Genomic DNA, 14,746 nt, shown 5'->3' on the forward strand with positions numbered 1-14,746 from the left:
AAAGTCTCATATTCCACTAACTTGTGACAAAAATAAAAACTTATATGAACTCACTATGCCCCATCACGAAATACCCTTGGGGTGTCTTCTTTCCAAAATGGGGTCACTTGTGGGGTAGTTATACTGCCCTGGCATTTTCCAGGGGCCCTAATGTGTGGTAGGAGTTTGAAATCAAATTCTGTAAAAAATGACCTGTGAAATCCGAAAGGTGCTCTTTGGAATATGGGCCCCTTGCCCCACCTAGGCTGCAAAATAAGTGTCACACATCTGGTATCTCCGTCCTCAAGCGAGAGGTGGGGAATGTGTTTTGGGGTGTCTTTTTACATATACCCATGCTGGGTGAGATAAATATCTTGGTCAAATGCCAACTTTGTATAAAAAAATGGGAAAGTTGTCTTTTGCCAAGATATTTCTCTCACCCAGCATGGGTTTATGTAAATGACACCAAAACACATTCCCCACTTCTCCTGAGTACGGCAATACCAGATGTGTGACACTTTTTTGCAGCCTAGGTGGGCAAAGGGGCCCATATTCCAAAGAGCACCTTTCGGATTTCACAGGTCATTTTTTTACAGAATTTGATTTCAAACTCCTTACCACACATTTGGGCCCCTAGAATGCCAGGGCAGTATAACTACCCCACAAGTGACCCCATTTTGGAAAGAAGAGACCCCAAGGTATTCGCTGATGGGCATAGTGAGTTCATGGAAGTTTTTATTTTTTGTCACAAGTTAGTGGAATATGAGACTTTGTATGAAAAAAAAAAAAAATCAGCATTTTCCACTAACATGTGACAAAAAATAAAAAATTCTAGGAACTCGCCATGCCCCTCACGGAATACCTTGGGGTGTCTTCTTTCCAAAATGGGGTCACTTGTGGGGTAGTTATACTGCCCTGGCATTTTCCAGGGGCCCTAATGTGTGGTAAGTAGGTAAATGACCTGTGAAATCCTAAAGGTGCTCTTTGGAATGTGGGCCCCTTTGCCCACCTAGGCTGCAAAAAAGTGTCACACATGTGGTATCGCCGTATTCAGGAGAAGTTGGGGAATGTGTTTTGGTGTGTCATTTTACATATACCCTTGCTGGGTGAGAGAAATATCTGGCAAAAGACAAATCTTTCCCATATTTTTATACAAAGTTGGCATTTGACCAAGATATTTCTCTCACCCAGCATGGGTATATGTAAAATGAACACCCCCAAACACATTCCCCACCTTCTCCTGAGTACGGCGGATACCAGATGTGTGACACTTTTTTGCAGCCTAGATGCGCAAAGGTGCCCAAATTCCTTTTAGGAGGGCATTTTTAGACATTTGGATACCAGACTTCTTCTCACGCTTTGGGGCCCCTAGAATGCCAGGGCAGTATAAATACCCCACATGTGACCCCATTTTGGAAAGAAGACACCCCAGGTATTCAATGAGGGGCATGGCGAGTTCATAGAAATTTTTTTTTTTTGGCACAAGTTAGCGGAAATTGATATTTTTTATTTTTTTCTCACAAAGTCTCCCGTTCCGCTAACTTGGGACAAAAATTTCAATCTTTCATGGAATCAATATGCCCCTCACGAATACCTGGGGGTGTCTTCTTTCCGAAATGGGGTCACATGTGGGGTATTTATACTGCCCTGGCATTCTAGGGGCCCTAAAGCGTGAGAAGAAGTCTGGAAAATAAATGTCTAAAAAATTTTACGCATTTGGATTCCGTGAGGGGTATGGTGAGTTCATGTGAGATTTTATTTTTTGACACAAGTTAGTGGAATATGAGACTTTGTAAGAAAAAAAAAAAAAAATTCCGCTAACTTGGGCCAAAAAAATATCTGAATGAAGCCTTACACGGGCGTGATCAATGACAGGGGGGTGATCAGGGAGTCTATATGGGGTGATAACCACAGTCATTGATCACGCCCGTGTAAGGCTTCATTCAGACGTCCGTATGCGTTTTGCGGATCCGATCCATCTATCAGTGGATCCGTAAAAAATCATGCGGAAGTCTGAATGGAGCTTTACAGGGGGGGTAATCAATGACAGGGGGGTAACTCAATGACAGGGGGGTAAATCAGGGAGTCTATATGGGGTGATCACCACAGTCATTGATCACGCCCCTGTAAGGCTTCATTCAGACGTCCGTATGCGTTTTGCGGATCCGATCCATCTATCAGTGCATCCGTAAAAATCATGCGGACATCTGAATGGAGCTTTACAGGGGGGTAATCAATGACAGGGGGGTGATCAGGGAGTCTATATGGGGTGATCACCACAGTCATTGATCACGCCCCTGTAAGGCTTCATTCAGACGTCCGGATGCGTTTTGCGGATCCGATCCATCTATCAGTGGATCCGTAAAAATCATGCGGACATCTGAATGGAGCTTTACAGGGGGGTAATCAATGACAGGGGGGTAATCAATGACAGGGGGGTGATCAGGGAGTCTATATGGGGTGATCACCACAGTCATTGATCACGCCCCTGTAAGGCTTCATTCAGACGTCCGGATGCGTTTTGCGGATCCGATCCATCTATCAGTGCATCCGTAAAAATCATGCGGACATCTGAATGGCGCTTTACAGAGGGGCGTGATAAGGGAGTCTATATGGGGTGATCACCACAGTCTATTGATCAGCCCCTGTAAGGCTTTCATTCAGACGTTCCGGATGCGTTTTGCGGATCCGATCCATCTATCAGTGCATCCGTTAAAAATCATGCGGACATCTGAATGGAGCTTTACAGGGGGGTAATCAATGACAAGGGGGTGTGATCACCACAGTCAATTGATCATGCCCCTGTAAGGCTTCATTCAGACGTCCGGATGCGTTTTAGCCGGATCCGATCCATCTATCAGTGCATCCGTAAAAATCATGCGGACATCTGAATGGCGCTTTACAGGGGGGTGATAGGGAAGTCTATATGGGGTGATCACCACAGTCATTGATCATGCCCCTGTAAGGCTTCATTCAGGACGTCCGGATGCGTTTTGCGGATCCGATCCATCTATCAGTGGATCCGTAAAATCATGCGGACATCTGAATGGAGCTTTACAGGGGGGTGATCAATGATAGGGGGGGGTGATCACCACAGTCATTGATCATGCCCCTGTAAGGCTTCATTCAGACGTCCGGATGCGTTTTGCGGATCCGATCCATCTATCAGTGGATCCGTAAAAATCATGCGGACATCTGAATGGAGCTTTACAGGGGGGTGATCAATGACAGGGGGGTAATCAATGACAGGGGGGTGATCAGGGAGTCTATATGGAGTGATCAGGGGTGATCAGGGGCTAATAAGGGGTTAATAAGTGACGGGGGGGGGGGGGGTGTAGTGTAGTGTAGTGGTGCTTGGTGCTACTTTACTGAGCTACCTGTGTCCTCTGGTGGTCGATCCAAACAAAGGGGACCACCAGAGGACCAGGTAGCAGGTATATTAGACGCTGTTATCAAAACAGCGTCTAATATACCTGTTAGGGGTTAAAAAAAACACATCTCCAGCCTGCCAGCGAACGATCGCCGCTGGCAGGCTGGAGATCAACTCTCTTACCTTCCGTTCCTGTGAGCGCGCGCGCCTGTGTGCGCGCGTTCACAGGAAATCTCGGCCATCGCGAGATGACGCGTATATGCGTGACTGTGCGCAGCGCTGCCACCTCCGGAACGCGATCCTGCGTTAGGCGGTCCGGAGGTGGTTAACTGACACGATAGAAAACGGATCCGTCCCCCATTGACTTTCAATGGAGTTCATGACGGATCCGTCTTGGCTATGTTAAAAATAATACAACCGGATCCGTTAATAACAGATGCAGACGGTTGTATTATCAGTAATGGAAGCGTTTTAGCTGAACACTGCCGAATCCAGCCAAAACGTTAGTGTGAAAGTAGCCTAAGTTGTGTGGGGTTTAATGTTCTTACACGATTTATGAGGATGATAGGTTTATATATAATTTAGTGGCTACGTGGACAGAATGGGGCAGTGGAATCTGTCACCATGTGCGAGTAGTAAACTAAAAGTTGTTCATCCCGCATAGATCAGCGCCTCTGTTGCTGAGAAATCAAGCCTTTTGGTTTTATGCAAATGAGCGGTTTGATGCAAAAAGGTGTCAACTGTTGCACTAAAGCTCCCACTCACTACGCTGCTGCCCCCCCCCCAGCTGTGAGGGGCAATGTAATATCACTAACCCTGTGTTCTTGCGTGCGAATCAGAGCTTTGGGAATCAGCACTCGTGCAGTACGGTCCTGATTCTTGCCAGGGAGTCGTCTGTGGTACACAGCTCTGAGAAGAACCAGAGCTGCACTGCACATGGACAGATTCCCAAAGCACTGGTGCAGGTGGGGCCAGATGAGATTACATCGCCCTGCCTTGTCCCTGTCATTTAAAGCTTTTAGTGCGATGAGGTGCTATGGTGATGCCCTAGTTGCACCAAACGCTCATTTGCATAAAACAAAGGGCTTAATTTCTCAGCAACATAGGCACTGATCTGCGTGGGGACATGAATAAGGAGACCATAACGAATCTCCCAGTTCATTTGGATAACTACTCAGGTATGTCGTGACAGTATCCCTTTAAGACCCTGTGTTTCATATACCAGTCTTAAAGGGAACCTGTCACAGTTTATGGTGTCCTAACTAAGGTCAACATAAATAAGTGACTGATTCGCTTAGCACAATGCTGGGTCACTTTCTTTAATTGACCCAGTCAATCTGCCAACACTGCTGTATTGAAAAGCTCCAGCTGATAATGATGAGTAATAAATATTCATGAGCTCCTGACTCTCCCCGCCCACCTGCTGCTGAATGACAGTTTGTTTCCATATGAACAAGGCAGGGTCGGCAGGGGAGTGGCTATAGCTCTGAATTAAATATACGCTGGACTCACTGACATCACGCCGGACTTAAATCAGCTCATTAGCATGCGGCATCTTTGTGTGTATATTATGAGGTAACCATCTGTCACACCTGTAAGTGAATACATCTAAGGCACTTTTTAGTAGTTAATGATTGTATATAATTAGTTAGATTATAATCAAATATCCCATGACAGGTTCCCTTTAAACCAAAGTATGTCAGTATTTAGTAGTATTAAGAGGCGCACAGCCCTTAACGTTGGCAGATCTAGGCAGTGAAATTAAATCTAAAATCATAAATTTTCTGTCTTTAAAAAATGATAACTTTACTAAATGTTTCTGGACACACGGAAACCCATCTATTTTACACAAATATAGCACAAAAAGGGTGTCACACAGTGCGTTTCGCCGTGACGTGGTTTGCCGTGCAGGCTGGCTGCACGCCTTTTGCGTACTGGCTGCGGGTGATTCCGTTGTAGGCTGGCTGCTTTTGGCTGCGTGATGGCTGCAGTATCTAGTGTGAACCTGCCCGTGTGTGTACCCCTTTCTGGCTGTATCGTCTCCCTGTGGTATGTTAGGTTGGTTGCGCTCTTGCGTACTGGCTGCGGTGTTCCGTGCATGCTGGTTGCTATGAGCAAACACCTGCATTACAGCTTGGTATGCTGCGGTTTCTGGTTATTCCTGACCTGATTTGGTACCTTACCGTTAGGTTCTGATGGGGTTAACCTCCCCTGGTCAGTTCCTGGTGTGTCCTTTCAGGTGCGCTCATTTGGCTGCTATTTCTGCCTGCGTGGAGTGTGAGGTCAGTCTGTTCTGTCTTGTGGGTGTTTCACTCTTCTGCTCTGTCTGGTCTGTCTACGTTTGTCTTGCCAGGTTTTGCCCTTTGCTGCTGACCCAAGGGGTCCTACATCTACACCTCGGTATGTTCACCCTGGTTCTGTATCGTTTGTCTTCAGGCCCGGTACCTTGCCTTGTATCTGTATTGCCTAGCAGAGCTCATATGCGTCTGATCTATGTTCCTGTTTTTGTCTGCCTGGCAGTCCTATACTGCTTCTGGTGTTCCGTTAATGTCTGTCCATGTCGGCATTCGCAAGAGGGTTTCTGTGTTCTGCAGGAGTCGGAATGCCCATATGCCCGAATGCCCTCTCTCTGTCTATGTGAGCTCTGCCTGGGGCCCACTTAGCTTCTTTTGCTTACGGCGCAGGTAACTGCTTCTGCCTCGTTTTAGTTCTGCCTGCCTGTCTGTGGACTCAATGTACTGTCGATACCCTTGTCTGGTATCTCTGCCGCCTGATCCTAATGCCACTGACTCTGTTTACGCTCTAGAGTAGACCCTGGCAAAACCTACGGCCCAAGCTATCCTCACTATCTGAGGCTCTAGTGAAGACCAGGTAGCTGCTTAGTTACGCCCCTCCAGAGTATTGCGAGTATTGTAGTCAGTGGCGCAGTTGATCCGTTTCAGTACATTGAGGTATTTTGTTATAGTCATTGTCACGTGTCTTGGTTCCTTTGTAATAAATGAATGTGGTCTTGGCCTGTTTTCCTTGTATCCTGCTCGCCTGAGGTCTCAGGGGACACCGGCACGTGACATAGGGCATGCATTCGTTTCCACTTTTCTATGCTAAAATGCTCGATTCGTAAACTGATCAAATTCCCACAATGTTTTTTTTCTGAGACATGTACATTTAAATATTTTTTTTTTAACAAACCATAAAAGTAAGGTAGTAGTTGATCATGTTTTTAAAAGGTTTTATGAAGTATATTTTCATTTTCATATTACTCCTCATTATTCCAAAACCGTGATTTATCTAGTGTTTGGTAGCAGCATTACACCCAACAAATTCTCATGGCTGTAAGTCACTACAATGTGTATGCTTCGCCATTTACTGTGCACAGCATGGAATACCAGCAGCAAGATTTTGCATATATACAGTATACATAAAATGCACTTGAAAGATCTTATACATCCATACATAAAAAAGTTGTTTCACTTTATAAATTACAGTGCACGATCACCTCACTCACTTCAGAGATTTCTCCTTTGCCCTGCTGTAATTTGTCCGGCTTGTTGGCCCACAACAGACGTGCTTCAGTCTCCCTCTTTTTCTGTAGTGTTGACTGGGCATCCTGCCAGCGCTGCCAGGTCTTCATGCGCTGGTCAAACGCACCCTATAGTGGACACAATGAATTAATGAGGCAAAGTCGGGTACTGCAGAATGAGTCTGGTAAATTTTTACTTAAAGGGGTCACTGGTAAATTTTACTTAAAGGGTCACTGAGATTTCTTAAACTTTTGCTGTCAGGCATACCAAAAGTTTTGTTTGGTGGGGATCTGAGCGCTGAGACCCCCACCGATTACTAGAAAGAGGAGAGAGAGCGCTGGAATATGGCGCTCCCTCTCTATCTGCACAGTAGGCAGAGCTTGCTTATAATAAGGACATATACACAAGATTTTACCATCTTGACAGTTGATATTCCAGCCTTTCTAACCTTTCGCTGTGTGATAGCACAGCAGGGACACATATCTGGCATGCTGTGGTCTGCTTTGCCAGCTGCTTATCTTCCTTCTAGCAGTGAACTTCATCAGGGTTTGTCCAATTCACAGACAGTAAATAACTAAAAGCTTAAAAACCTAAAGAAGCAAGGAGGAAATTAATAATAAATTAACAGACATGACACATTGGCACTTCCTGTACTAGATATGCCAATTAAATCTTGAGTCTACTGAGTACTGCGAGTTACTGTTATACGCTCATAAGAGTACAAGGCACCAATTAATGGACTGCTGGGTATTTTTTTTCTCCTCTGCCACTCGGGGGGGGGGGAGAGAGGGGGGGAGGATACGCATTAGGAAAAGGTGACAGGGGTTATGCCTATTGATACTGTAAGCTACTGTATAGTGTGGGGTGACTGTATACTGTGGTGCTATATTGTATGCTATAGGATGCAATACTGCTTACTGTGGGGTGCTGTATACTATAGGGTGCCATACTGTGGGGTGCTGTATACTATAGGGTGCCATACTGGGGTGCTGTATACTATAGGGTGCCATACTGTGGGGTGCTGTATACTATAGCGGTGCCATACTGTGGGGTGCTGTATACTATAGGGTGCCATTACTGTGGGGTGCTGTATACTATAGGGTGCCATACTGTGGGGTGCTGATACTATTGGGTGCCATACTGTGGGGTGCTGTATACTATAGGGTGCCATACTGTGGGGTGCTGTATACTATAGGGGTGCCATACTGTGGGGTGCTGTATACTATAGGGTGCCATACTGTGGGGTGCTGTATACTATAGGGTGCCATACTGTGGGGTGCTGTATACTATAGGGTGCCATACTGTGGGGTGCTGTATACTATAGGGTGCCATACTGTGGGGTGCTGTATACTATAGGGTGCCATTCTGAGGGAGACTGTCTGTCATACTTTAGGTGCCATACTGTGGGGTGCTGTATACTATAGGGTGCCATACTGTGGGGTGCTGTATACTATAGAGTGCCATACTGTGGGGTGCTGTATACTATAGGGTGCCATACTGTGGGGTGCTGTATACTATAGAGTGACATACTGTGGGGTGCTGTATACTATGGGGTGCTGTATACTATAGGGTGCTATACTGCATACTGTGGGGTGCTGTATACTATAGGGTGCTATACTGCATACTGTGGGGTGCTGTATACTATAAGGTGCTATACATGCATACTGTGGGGTGCTGTATACTATAGGGTGCTATACTGCATACTGTGGGGGTGCTGTATACTATAGGGTGCTATACTGCATACTGTGGGGTGCTGTATAATATAGGGTGCTATACTGCATCTGTGGGGTTGCTGTATACTATAGGGTGCTATACTGATACTGTGGGGTGCTGTATACTATAGGGTGCCATATGCTATGTATTGCATACTGTGGGGTACTGTATACTGGGCAGTGTTATATACTGTGGAGATTTGCACGCTATACACTATGAGGTGTGGGAGGGGGGTGTTAAACGATAGATTTGTTGAATTGACGTCTGACCTAGAGAAATTAAGGGTACTAGGTTTTCCTAAATAAAAACTGGCACCCCTACGGCTGATAGCCCCCAATTTACATTTATCGCATAATCTGTAATAATGAATCACTCTATCTCATTAAAATTCCTCCGACCACTAAACACCGGCGAGCTATCGTAGTTGTATTATTCTGCGTTCACTCATGCACCAGGGATGTGGTTCTGTGCACTATCACCACTCGTCCCTCTATTGCTTCCTTTTCATTGATTTATATGGTTTAGGGTCAGCACTGACTATAGCAGTCTCTAAAAATCGCTTCATATGCTGCCCCCAAAATGTTTGCCCAGATCCCTGGCATCCTCAGGTGTAATGACACTATATACAGTGAGGAACAGAAGTATTTGAACACCCTGCGATTTTGCAGTTCTCTCACTTAGAAATCATGGAGGGGTCTGAAATTCACATTGTAGGTGCATTCCCACTCTGAGAGACAGAATAATTTTTTTTTAAAAAAAAAACAAGAATTCACATTGTATGATTTTTAAAGAATGTATTTGTCTTGCTAAACTAAGTATTTGAACACCTGAGAAAAATCTGTGTTAATATCTGGTACAGAAGTCTTTGCAATTTACAGAGGTCAAACGTTTTTCTATAGTCTTGACCAGGTTTCGTACACACACCAACAGGGATTTTGGCCACACTCCTCACACAGATCTCCTCTAGATCTGTCAGGTTTCGGGGCTGTCGCTGAGCAACACAGAGTTTCAGCTCCCTCCAAACCATGTTCTATTGGATTTAGGTCTGGAGACTGGCTAGGCCACTCCAGAACCTTGATATGCTTCTTACGGTGATGGACCATGTGATTGGAGCATGTGATCTGATGTCACCAAAGGTCCTTTAGCCCACAGCTCATCATTAAAGAAGTAAAGAAGAGACCGGGATCTACGCGAACAAGAGGAGAAGGTGAGTTAATTTTTTTAAATTTTTTTAACCCCTCAATTGATCACCTACTAAGCATTCTGTATTCAGAATGCTATTATTTTCCCTTATAACCATGTTATAAGGGAAAATAATACAATCTACAGAACACCGATCCCAAGCCCGAATTCTGTGAAGAAGTTCGGGTACCAAACATGCGTGATTTTTCTCACGCGAGTGCAAAACGCATTACAATGTTTTGCACTCACGCGGGAAAAAATCGCACGGGTGTTCCCGCAACGCACCCGCACACTTTTCCCACAATGCCCATGTGAAAGAGGCCTACAGTGGCACTGTGGCAAAACAGTGTGCAGGCCAAGAGGCAGCAGACTAGAGAGGTATTTTTTCAGTTAGAATGCCTTGCTGCCTTGAATTTTCAATGGGGGGGGGGAGGGGGTGTTGAGGAGTCACAAGGCTGCTGCCAGTCAGTGCCAGGGCAGAAATTTACAAGGGGCCCAAATATGGATGGGAAAGGACCAGGCTTTTGCGCTGCAGGAACGTGACTTGAGTACCAGCGCTATACAAGTATGATGGGGCTTATCGGGTAGGTGCAGGATCTGTGCAAGTCCAATCAGTGGCACAGGTCCAGCTGTCAGTGACAGCCCGCTCTATAAAAATAATAAATGATCCGCCCCGTCAGGTGAACCTGATATTATAATTATATTATATATATATATATATATATATATATATATATATATATATATATATATATATATATATATATATATATAAAAAATAACCAGCAGCACCACCAAACAGAAAAAAAAGGTAGAGAGGGTGCAATGTCCAAGTATGGTAAACTGTGGCTTACCACACTAATAGAACAAAGAAATCGGACTGCACTCAGTTGAATCCTCAGTGAAACAAGGTTTATTCACCCTTGGTGGCACAAGCGACGCTTTCGGCTCGCAATGAGCCTTTCTCAAGCATTAACAGAGTAGTGAACAAGTTACATATAAAGGGGTGTCAATCATAACACTTAGTGATTTAAACATTATTGATACTTAAAGTCATATCTACAGCAAAGTATTACAAAATAAGACAACATATTACTAATTCAATATAGTTGAAAAAATGAAAAATACAGTGAGTGCATGAAGTGCATGATGCATCAAAATTACATCCGAAACTCATCCAGAATCATAATTGATCACAGCTGTATTCTACTCTGAGCATGATGATTACAGAAGCCATACTGATACACATGTGTGGGAGCGAGGAAAACAAGTTAATTGATACCTGGAGTAGTGCTGGCGACCACGCTGTCCATCGCGTCCTTTGGGGTGTCTTTGCGCATGTCCCGATCGGTCACATACGTCATACTACAGCGCTTTCCATAGTACGCATGCGCGTAGTCCAGTCCCATATTAGTGTCGTGGGCGACATATGCCGCACCAGATGCACGGGATGACGTAAACTGTCTAGAAAGGAAGCGCATGCGCATAACTAGTCCCCGGTATACTAACCACCCATAATGGATAAGGGAATACTGCCCTAATGTTGATATATACTTTATACTATGCAAGTTGACGTTTTTCGTTCCACATTGCGTCAATAAATATAAAGGCAGGTTGGAAGAGTCTCCCCCCCTTTTTTTAAAGAAGGAGGCTCAATTCCAATCGTTACCCCAGTCGTGCAAGTACGTCAGTACCAACAGTACTGTGGGTTCCAAACCTGCTGAAGTACGTGACCAAGAGGGGTTCTCCTCATTTTTCATGTATCAGAACGTTATTATTATCAAGTCGGCCAGCATTAGAGGATATAAACCTGAAAATCCATCATAATAAAAATTTGAAAAAATAGAACAGATGATACGTAAATTCCCTATACTACTCCTTCGGGACATGTGCAAGACACCACATCTGGATGAGTTCGGATGTAATTTTGATGCATCATGCACTTCATGCACTCACCTGTATTTTTCATTTTTTTCAACTATATTGAATTAGTAATATGTTGTCTTATTTTGTAATTACTTTGCTGTAGATATGACTTTAAGTATCAATTATGTTTAATCACTAAGTGTTATGATTGACACCCCTTTATATGTAACTTGTTCACACTCTGTTAATGCTTGAGAAAGGCTCATTGCGAGCCGAAACGTCGCTTGTGCCACCCATGGTTGAATAAACCTTGTTTCACTGAGGATTCAACTGGAGTGCAGTCCGATTTCTTTGTTTTATATATATATATATATATATATATATATATTATAGGAAAATTCAAGGCAGCACTCTAGTATAGCTGTATGGGTGCCAGCGGCCGACCAACACCTTACCAAGGTGTGCAATGTAGAATAAGAACGACACCGCAGCACGTCCGTTGAAGTGAAAAAAGTAGGACCCTTTATTCACCTGTGCGACGTTTCAGTCCGCTTACTGGGACCATTCTCAAGCAATACAGCATAGTGAAGACTGTGCGTATTTATCCAGTCAAGGTTAGTTAACATACATAAGTGGCAATCAATAAAACATACAAAAATAAAGAATTTGATATGTGTCATAAAAATACAAGTGTGACAATCCCGGAAGATAGCTAAAATCAGAACCAGAATCAGTATATAAAGCTTCCAGGTATACATATTCATTGATAATACAATAAAAGTACAGAAGTGGCAATTAGCTGTGAATCATTATCACCTGTAGATATGTGAAGAAGACAGGACCGAGCGTGGAGTTAGGCGTGCTCAATGGTGGGAGGATATACTGTTGCGAGTTGCGCCGCATGGATACGGCGTCCCGGAACTGCAAGTGCGCATGCCGGTGACGTCACTATGGGTAACTCACGTGATCTCCAGTGAGACGTCACATGACAATCGGCTTCTACACATCACGGTCATGAAAATAAGTATAGAACCAGCGTCGTAACGGAAAATACTAGATTAATTCAAGGATAAAGCACCCAGGGTATGTAGCCAGGTGACGTTGCCATCTTGCGATGCACTGTCATCAGACATCTACGAGAGCAAAAAAGAGGGGGAGGAGACAGCGGCAGCCATCGACCTCCCACTAAGCTCGTCATAATTTAACCCCTTAACGGAGTGACCATCCTCCACAGTAACTATGCAAATACAACTGGTAACAGGAGTGAATATGTGTTGTATGATGAGCAGTAATTCAGGGATAAGCGCACATGTCAGAATGAGCATCTCGCCTCCCTTTGAGCAAAGCCCTTCCAACATAAGGTCCTGAAAGTGAAGCGATAAAAAAATATATTATCCAAATATATTCATTAAAAACTAGAAAACAATTTTTTCAACACATACACCGGCAGGACAGAACTGAAGGAAGTATATGAAAAGCCAGGGTCTATGATCTACGTTTAAGCCCCTAGGTCGAATGGTTTGTAGTTAAAGATCCATTCAGACTCGCCTTTCTTTAGCATTTTTATGCGATCACCACCAGTCCGCGGATAACGGAACATGATAAGGATCATAAACTTGAGATCTCCTTCAGCATGATCCATGTCCGCGAAGTGGTGCGAGACCGGCAGGTCCTTGCGTTTTTTCCGTATGGAAAATCGATGTTGATTAAAGCGGGACTTGAAGTCACATGTGGTTTCGCCCACGTATAATAATTTGCAGGGGCACCATAGAACATAAATCACAAAACATGAGTCACAAGTTAAGTAAATTTGAGGGGGTAAGAGATCCCAGTTTGTGGCTGTGAATAGAATTGCCCGCCCCTTCACCATGTATTTGCAGTTTACACAGTGGAGGCACGGGTAACTGCCATTATTCTTGGGGCCAGAAGTAGTTGACATGTGCTTTTTTGTGAGCCAATGTCATTTTTGACTAGTTTGTCTTTTATGTTGCGAGCTCATCCTGTCACCCCTTTATTTTATTTATTGCCAAAAATCCACAAAAATTTACAGTGTCCGCCCGGCCGACCTATTGTTTCTGGCCGTGGCTCTATACTCAGTAACGCTTCCGTTTTTTTAGACAAGATTTTGCAACCATATGTGGTTAACTCAAGATCGTATCTGAGTGATACCACTGATTTTTTTGTCTAAGTTAGCAGACGTGACGATGCCGGGAGGACGCCATACTGGCCTCCTTCGACATCGTCAGTCTGTATACTTCTATACAGCATGATATAGGGATGGCAGTAGTTGAATCCGCTCTAACTAACTCTGACTACCACCATGGAGGCGCAAACCTTCTTTTTGGCTATATTACGTATGATTATACATAATAATTATTTCCTTTTCGGGGATGATTATTACATGCAAATCAGAGGGACGGCCATGGGGACGAATGTGGCCCCCACTTACGCCAACATGGTCGTCTCCCCATTTGGAAGAACAGCATGTCTATGTGTCCCACCACTTCAGCCATGTGCTGAGGTGGTGGAGATACATAGACGATATTTTCATTATTTGGACGGGGACGGCCTCTGAGTTACACCTATTTCACAATCATTTAAATAGCCTGATCCTGACATACAATTTACTTTTGGATTTTCCACCCAATATGTTACATTTCTTGGATGTGAATGTACGTTACACTGGAGGTGTATTGAGCACCGAGGTTTATACTAAACCTACTGACCGCAACACCATCCTGAGGTTTGACAGTGCTCATCCCCGGATGATGGTTGCGGTCATTACCTTATAGCAGTTCATTAGGGCTAAACGCATAGTCAGCGATACCTCGGTGCTCGATGCGACTCTAGAGACTATGACACAAAATTTCGGCACAAAGGCAGTATCCAGCCTCTGTATTGCGGCAACAACTTTAAACGCACTAACCAAAAAGAAAAAAAGTGAATGTTTCAAGGTACTCAACGGGAGCATTCTCAAGAATACCCTTTGTTTCTACCTTTTGTGAAGCAAGTCCCTTATGTTAACAAAATACTTAACAAACACTGGTCAATTCTCAAAACTGAACACAAAAAACATCACTGAATTCAGCAATAGACCACTCATTTCTACAAGAGA

At 44.2% G+C, this 14,746-nt stretch overlaps 1 protein-coding gene across 1 annotated transcript in view; it reads right to left on the reverse strand.

Annotated features, from left to right (window-relative positions):
• Positions 1-14,746, reverse strand: part of SNX1 (sorting nexin 1) — an 80,157-nt gene that overhangs the window by 19,364 nt on the left and 46,047 nt on the right. The window contains 1 exon segment of the mRNA XM_040413775.1: positions 6,855-6,998. Within this exon segment, the coding sequence (XP_040269709.1) occupies positions 6,855-6,998 (144 nt within the window).

Source organism: Bufo bufo, chromosome 1, assembly GCF_905171765.1.
Source record: "Bufo bufo chromosome 1, aBufBuf1.1, whole genome shotgun sequence".
NCBI classification, from domain to species: Eukaryota; Metazoa; Chordata; class Amphibia; order Anura; family Bufonidae; genus Bufo; species Bufo bufo.